Source organism: Orcinus orca, chromosome 1 (genome assembly GCF_937001465.1).
Source record: "Orcinus orca chromosome 1, mOrcOrc1.1, whole genome shotgun sequence".
Classification (NCBI taxonomy): domain Eukaryota; kingdom Metazoa; phylum Chordata; class Mammalia; order Artiodactyla; family Delphinidae; genus Orcinus; species Orcinus orca.
The window spans coordinates 212563645-212570896 of record NC_064559.1 but is presented as its reverse complement, the minus strand read 5'-3'; the positions used below and the strand labels follow the sequence as shown (position 1 = coordinate 212570896).

Below are 7252 nucleotides of genomic sequence, written 5' to 3'. Positions count from 1 at the left end.
GCGCCCCGCCAGGTGGCTTTAAGGTTCTCCAACCTTGGCTGCGGCGGCATCCAGGCGGGAGGGCGCGTTCGGATCTCTTTTTGGGCGGGAGGCGCTCGGCCTCCCAGGGTGGCACGCGGGATGAAAGCTCCCTGCGCAGGCCTGGTTCAGTCACGGCTCCCGCTCGTTTCCGCTGAGGGACAGACTGCGGAGCTCCAGCACCCGGCAGGACTGCGTAGGGCGGAATGCCGCCATTCCGCTCACAAATCTGTGACGTTTACCAAAAAAGGCACTAGTAACGACACCGACCTGGGGGAGGGCCGGGCCGGGTCACCGTCGCCCAGCCCAGCCCACAGCACACACCCCCCCCGCCCCCTCCATGGGTTCCGTGAACACGTGCCTGTGAGGATGTCAATGCATTGACCACGGAAAAAATGCATGGGGGGAAACATGTGTCAGAGAGGACTTCTATACAAAGAGCTCTTAGAAATCAATAATAAAAAGCCAACAATCTTTAGTAGAAAAAACAGACGAAAATAGAAATGGTGATGCTATAGATGAGCTGTTTGCGAATTGATAAATGACACTCTGATGAGGATCAGAACGATGAGAGCCGTTTCCACTTCACTGGACAGCCCCATAGCACCTGCGCTGGGGGAGCCAGAGGGGTGAGACAGCGGACAGACCCGAGCACTGTTACTGAAACCAGGTTGGCCAAATCTCTCTGAAAGAGGATGGCTGATATTTCAGTCCAGTGAGTCCTCTACTGGGAATTCAGCTACGAACACATCTGCCTAAGTACCCAGGCCGGCCCCGACGGGGACAGCCACTTTTGCTCTGCCCTATCTGTGGAACAGCCTGCAGGTGCAAAGGCCCGGAGGCTGGAAGGTTGCCTAGGGGAAGGAAGGAGGTGGGGAAGCCAACCTATGCCCTCCCCTCCCCCCCCTCGTCCTAATGGCGGAGGTCCGCGGGCCTGGACAGCCAGATCCCAAGACAGGGGACCCCACAGCGCCCAGGGCGTGCACCCCACCCCCTCTCCCGCTCTGCAGCCAGCGTCCAGATCAAGGCCAGACGGCAAAGTGGCCTGCGTGGGGTTGGAGAGAGGAGGGCAGACGCGGCCCCCGGCTGGCTCAGGTCCCAGGGGCATCACGTGGGGCCATTCGGCCCCCCAGGAGATGCGGGGCCCCGAAAGGGGAGAGGGGTGCTTCTTGAACGAGTTGAGGCGGGCGGAAGGTCCAGGAGGTTTCTTGGGGATAGGCGGCGGGCGGGGCCCGGGGGGCTTCCTGGAGGAGGAGGCGGGCGGAGCGCCGAAACATTGGGAGGATTCGCGCGCTACGCGGCGCCCCCGAAACCTCGGGGGAGCGCGGGAGGCGGAGCGGGCGGCGCCGAGAAACAGCGGCTGCGGGCAAGCGGCGGGAGCGAGGAACGCAGAGCCTGCCGCCACCGCCGAGCAGCCCTCCAGCCGTTAGGCGTCCGCTTGTCCGAGCGTCCTCCGCGGATCGGCGGCGGGCCGGCGGCCGAACCCATGCAGCCGCGCAGCGAGCGCCCGGCCGGCAGGACGCAAAGTCCAGAGCACGGCAGCCCGGGGCCCGCGCCCGAGGCGCCGCCGCCGCCGCCGCCGCCGCAGCCGGCAGCGTGAGTGGGCCGGGGGCCTGGGGACCGTGACTGGCCAGGGCCGAGGAGGAGGGGGGAAGGAGGGAGGGAGGGAGGGGCGCGCCGACCCTGGCAGGCTGCCGGGAGGGGGCGACCTCGTGCCCCGCAGGCTCGGCCCTACCGCGGAGGGTCCAGGTCCCCTGCGTTACCCGCGCACACATTCGGCGCGGGGCAGGGCGTCCCGAGGAGTCTGCTCCCGGAGGCTCTGTCCCCTCCCACCGCCCTTGAATTCCGGCTGCGCCGTTCAAAGACTCGGGCGGCCTGTCTGAATGATGGGGGGTTGGCGGTCAAGAGAGGTCACACTTGCTGGTCGGTGTAGGGGTCTGCTTCAGAGCCACCGGTCAGTACGGACCGGTTTCACCTCGTGCACTTCCCTCATGCCCTGCCCGTGCCGAGAACACCGGACTCTGATGGGGGCACGGGAAGGGTTGCCAGCGATGGACAGAGAGCCTAGTCGCGAGGAGGGTCTAGAGAGCCGGGTTCTTCACGGAGGCCCCCGGGCGGAGGGAAGTGTGGTGCTTGATTTGAGCAGGGGTCGCGGCAGAGGAAGATGTACAGGTTCAGTGACGGACCGGGGTCTGCCGTGGGATCCGACCTCACTCTGGTAGCAGGTTGGAGCAGAGTCTAGTTGGGCTCCCTGGATGCGAGGGAGCAGAGTGCGGTAGCGCCTGGAGAGCAGGGGAGGTCCCGAGGGGAGTGGGTCCTTGATGGAAACCTGGTTCGGGCTGCTGGGGGCGGGTGGCCTCCTGGGTGCCCAGGCCCTGCCCAGGGTCTCAGGGGTGGGTGAGCAGCTCCCTGCAGAGCACACCGTGACCAGGCACTGCCCACCTACAGCCCCGAGGCAGAGCGTGCCCGGCCCCGGCAGGCCCGGCCCACGGGCCCCATGGAGGGTGCAGTGCAGCTGCTGAGCCGCGAGGGCCATACCGTATCCCACAACTCCAAGCGGCACTACCACGATGCCTTCGTGGCCATGAGCCGCATGCGGCAGCGCGGCCTCCTGTGTGACATCGTCTTGCACGTGGCTGCTAAGGAGATCCGGGCACACAAGGTGGTGCTGGCCTCCTGCAGCCCCTACTTCCACGCCATGTTCACAAGCAAGTACTGCCCCATCGGGTCCGGGCACTTGGGGGACTCTGCAGCTCTTCCAAGGTGGGGACCAGCCTGACCTGCTGTCCCCACAGATGAGATGAGTGAGAGCCGTCAGACGCATGTGACGCTGCACGATATCGACCCTCAGGCCTTGGACCAGCTGGTGCAGTTTGCGTACACGGCCGAGATCGTGGTGGGGGAAGGCAACGTGCAGGTGAGGTTGCCTCACCTCTCATGTCCTGTACCGCTACCGTGCTTGTGCCTCTGCTCTCCCCACGCCCCCAGCATCCCCTGTACTGCTGCCACCCCTTCAGTCCTCACGTCCATTTCTCTGTCCCTGCTCCCCTGGCCCTCTCTCCCACCTTGCCCCATAGACTCTGCTCCCGGCCGCCAGCCTTCTGCAGCTGAATGGGGTCCGTGATGCCTGCTGCAAGTTCCTGCTGAGTCAGCTCGATCCCTCCAACTGTCTGGGCATCCGGGGCTTCGCCGACACACACTCGTGCAGTGACCTGCTCAAGGCGGCACACAGGTACGTGCTGCAGCACTTCGTGGACGTGGCCAAGACTGAGGAGTTCATGCTGTTGCCGCTGAAGCAGGTAACGTGGCAGCTGGAGCACAGCCTGGACCTTGACTCGGACCCCAACCCTGACCCAATCGCCAGACCCCAGTACCAGCCTTGGCCCCCCGGCCCCCATCATCTGGGCCCATAAGACCTGGTCTTTTGCCCCTTAGTCTTTATCTCCAGTCTCTGACTGACGTTCCAACCCCGCCACCCATCCCCTGGGACCCCCCCACCCCCATTTTCTAACCCCACACAAGCTATCACCATTGATACCTGACACTCTCCTCTTCTGATTACACACCTGCCCACAGTTTCCCGTGCCTGGTTTCGTACTCCCAGGACTGCTCTGGAGCTAGGCCCCTGGGAACTGGGTCTGTGACTCCTGACCCTGCTTGGGTCTTCCTCATAGGAACACTGGGCCCCCTTGGACTCTCCCTCCCAGGAACCTTCAGGGCTCCATGGGTCCCCAAGCCCCTCCCCAGATCTCAGGTCTGAGGGTCCCCACCCCCAGGTGCTGGAACTGGTTTCTAGCGACAGCCTGAACGTGCCTTCAGAGGAGGACGTCTACCGTGCCGTCCTGAGTTGGGTCAAGCACGACGTGGATACCCGGAGGCAGCACGTTCCTCGGGTGAGGCCAGGCGCTGGGGGGCCTGCGGTGCGTGGGAGGGGATGCAGTGACTGAGGATCAGGCGTGCCTGGGCCCTTCTGTGTCCAGAGATCCCACAGGGGTGATGCAGGCATGTGTCTTGAGGAGGGTCCAGGACACATGAGCAGGCCCGACCATAGCAGGCGTGCTACCACACCCCAGCTGATGAAGTGTGTACGCCTGCCCCTGCTGAGCCGGGACTTCCTGCTGGGCCACGTGGACGCCGAGAGCCTGGTGCGGCACCACCCAGACTGCAAGGACCTACTCATTGAGGCTCTCAAGTTCCACCTGCTGCCCGAGCAGAGGGGCGTCCTGGGCAGCAGCCGCACCCGGCCCCGGCGCTGTGAGGGCGCTGGCCCTGTGCTCTTCGCTGTGGGTACGCCCACCCGTCCCGTCCGGTCCCCCATCCCTGCCCTACGCCCTGTGTCCCTACCCACAAGCCCAGCACAAGCCCCCCCACCCCGTGCCGAGGCCACCCTGCGCTCACCCCACACCTGCTCTTCCATCCACCGCGGTGTGACCTGCTCACCAGTCACTGGGCCCACTTGCCCTTGGAGCCTCCAGGCCCTCAGCCTCGGGCTGTGCTAGAGCCTCCTAGCCCACTGTGTCCCTGGCCCCTTGTCCTGCCCCATCACCTCCCCCTGCCTAGGTGGTGGGAGCCTGTTCGCCATCCACGGCGACTGTGAAGCGTACGACACACGCGCTGACCGCTGGCATGTGGTGGCCTCGATGTCCGCGCGCCGGGCCCGGGTGGGCGTGGCGGCAGTCGGGAACCGGCTGTATGCCGTGGGCGGGTAAGAATGGGGGCTGGGCTCGGGTCAGGGGCTTGGCATGTGCCCACTGGGCCAACCCTGACCGGCAGCGAACCCCTCCCCTAGTTACGATGGGACTTCAGACCTGGCCACCGTAGAGTCCTACGACCCTGTGACCAACACCTGGCAGCCTGAGGTGTCCATGGGCACAAGGCGCAGCTGCCTGGGTGTGGCTGCCCTGCACGGGCTCCTGTATGCAGCCGGTGGCTACGATGGGGCCTCTTGCCTCAACAGGTAGTGGATGGGGTCAGGGCCGGGTGGCCTTTCAGGGTTGGCTTAGCAGGTGTGGCTGCACCAGGACCGCAGAGGTCCTGCCTGAGGGGAACCAAGGGGGACCCTGCCTGAGTCAGGTCACCAGGGTCCCCTGTGCCTCTTCATCTGGGCTAGCCCAGTGGCCCCTTCTTTCCTCTCTGGCATCCTTCCCACCAGGCCAGGGGCTGGGCCTAGGTGGACACTCGCCCAGCATTATCCAGGTAGCCTGTGGCCTGTGTCCACCCAGCAGGCCCTGCTTCCTGCTCCAGTGGGACTCTGGGGTCAGCCTCCGTGACTGCCTAGCACAGAATTTTAGTCATTCCTCGGGGGAGGGCAGGTCGTGGGGCCGGGACTGCCTTTCTGCCACTGCTCAAGGTCAGCAGCCGTCCTGGTGTCTACAGTGCCGAGCGCTATGACCCCCTGACGGGAACATGGACGTCGATCGCCGCCATGAGCACCCGGAGGCGATATGTGCGCGTGGCCATGCTCGGTGGGTGACTGCTTTGCATAGCTCCCACCCCAGGGACCCCCGCACACAGCAGGTGCACCATGGGTGTGTTGACTCTCTGCAGATGGGAACCTGTATGCCGTGGGCGGTTATGACAGCTCGTCACACCTGGCCACCGTGGAGAAGTATGAGCCCCAGGTGCGAAACACCCCAATCACACATTCCCCTCCCCAGAGCTACTTCGGGCCATCACTCTCTGGCCACCCCCATCCCCCGGAGGGTCATCCCTTTATGTCCACCCTGTCCCACAGACATCCCATCCTGGACTAGAGTCCTGCACGTGGAGACGGAGGGAGGCTGGTAGTGGGTCTGCCCCCAGCCCGTCCCTCCACCGCAGGTGAGCTCCTGGACGCCCGTGGCCTCCATGCTGAGCCGGCGCAGCTCCGCGGGTGTGGCGGTGCTGGAGGGGGCCCTCTACGTGGCTGGTGGCAATGACGGCACCAGCTGCCTCAACTCTGTGGAGAGATACAGCCCCAAGGCGGGTGCCTGGGAGAGTGTGGCGCCCATGAACATCCGAAGGTGTGCTGGTCCCCACACCTGTCACCACCACAGCGGTCTGCACCCCCGACCCCGACAGATGTGTCCCAGGCTCTCACCCCTGCGCGGCGTGTGCCCCCACCTCCTTCCCAGGTCTCTCCCTCCAGGGCCCCGCCCCCACTGCTCCAAGGCTCCGCCCCCATCATGCCAAGGCCCCGCCTCACCGGCTCATTTCCCCCTCCCATCCGTCCCGCCCCCATGATACCTCCCAAGGCCCCGCCCCCTGAGGCTCCTCAGATGTCTACCGCCCCAGACCCGGCCCTGCGCCCTCCTCACCCCCAGCCTCGCCCCTTACCTCTCCCTGTCCGCCCTGCCGGCAGGAGCACACACGACCTGGTGTCCATGGATGGCTGGCTGTACGCCGTAGGGGGCAACGATGGCAGTTCCAGCCTCAACTCCATTGAGAAGTACAACCCGAGGACCAACAAGTGGGTGGCCGCGTCCTGCATGTTCACGCGGCGCAGCAGCGTGGGCGTGGCAGTGCTCGAGCTGCTCAACTTCCCGCCGCCCTCTTCGCCCACGCTGTCCGTGTCGTCCACCAGCCTCTGACCCGTGGTGCGGCTGCGCAGAGACCCGCCCGCGGCCTCCCACGTGCCTTAAGCCCCCTGGGCCCAGCGCCTGCCTCCCCTGCGCGTGGGGCGGGGCTCGGCCCCCACCAGGAACGTCCGGGGCCGTCTGTCCAGTCTCCGCGCGTCTAGGCCGCGGCTTTCTGTGTTCCTTTCTCGGTGTTTGTTTGTGTGTGCCGTTTATTTATTCACTCGTTTATTTATTGACTGGTGGTGAGCAGGCTGCAGCTGTCAGTCTCTCCGTTTACTTTTAAAGTGTCCTGTCTCTGGGACCAAGCTGCCCTCCTGGGTGTCCTCCCACCGTGCTAGGGGCACTGGGGAGCGACAGGGTGGACACTGGCGTTGCCCGTGGGTAAGGGGCCAACTTGGACTCTCTAGACCTGGAGGGACTGAGAGGTGATGCAGAGCACTTATGGGGGGGGACTTTCTGAGCAGGTGCAGACCCCCAGCCTGAGCTGTGCACACCTCCTTGCCTCGCCCAGCCAGGCACACTCCCGGCGGGGGCGGGCACGAATCGGGCTTCCTTCCCGTGGCTGTGGTGTCATTTCTGGATCCTGCACTGAGCTGGGCACACGTGCACCGCAGGCCGCATACAGCAATATGAGCCCCTTGAACAATAAACACATTTCCTGGGCTCTGCGGGCCTGT

At 65.1% G+C, this 7252-nt stretch overlaps 1 protein-coding gene across 2 annotated transcripts; it reads left to right on the top strand.

Moving 5' to 3' along the window:
* The first annotated feature begins 1279 nt into the window (after positions 1-1279).
* Positions 1280-7246, top strand: KLHL17 (kelch like family member 17). Of its 2 annotated transcripts, XM_004272262.4 has the most exons (12): positions 1284-1614; positions 2467-2726; positions 2814-2935; positions 3096-3317; positions 3795-3911; positions 4092-4305; positions 4579-4723; positions 4808-4975; positions 5395-5483; positions 5566-5639; positions 5839-6020; positions 6359-7246. In XM_004272262.4, the coding sequence occupies exons 1-12, from the start codon at positions 1505-1507 to the stop codon at positions 6585-6587; spliced, it is 1932 nt and encodes a 643-aa protein (XP_004272310.2). In that variant the 5' UTR covers positions 1284-1504; the 3' UTR covers positions 6588-7246. The 2 variants fall into 2 exon arrangements, with proteins under 2 accessions (XP_049551070.1, XP_004272310.2); XM_049695113.1 differs by lacking the exon at positions 6359-7246 and having other exon boundaries at positions 1280-1614; positions 3999-4305; positions 5377-5483; positions 5753-5982.
* The last annotated feature ends 6 nt before the right edge of the window (positions 7247-7252 follow it).

Coding starts and splice junctions, on each gene's coding strand:
- KLHL17 (XM_004272262.4), top strand. CDS start 1,505: ATGCAGCCGCGCAGCGAGCGCCCGGCCGGCAGGACGCAAAGTCCAGAG. Junction 2,936..3,095: donor TGGGGGAAGGCAACGTGCAG/GTGAGGTTGCCT, acceptor CTTGCCCCATAG/ACTCTGCTCCCGGCCGCCAG. Junction 5,640..5,838: donor TGGAGAAGTATGAGCCCCAG/GTGCGAAACACC, acceptor CCTCCACCGCAG/GTGAGCTCCTGGACGCCCGT.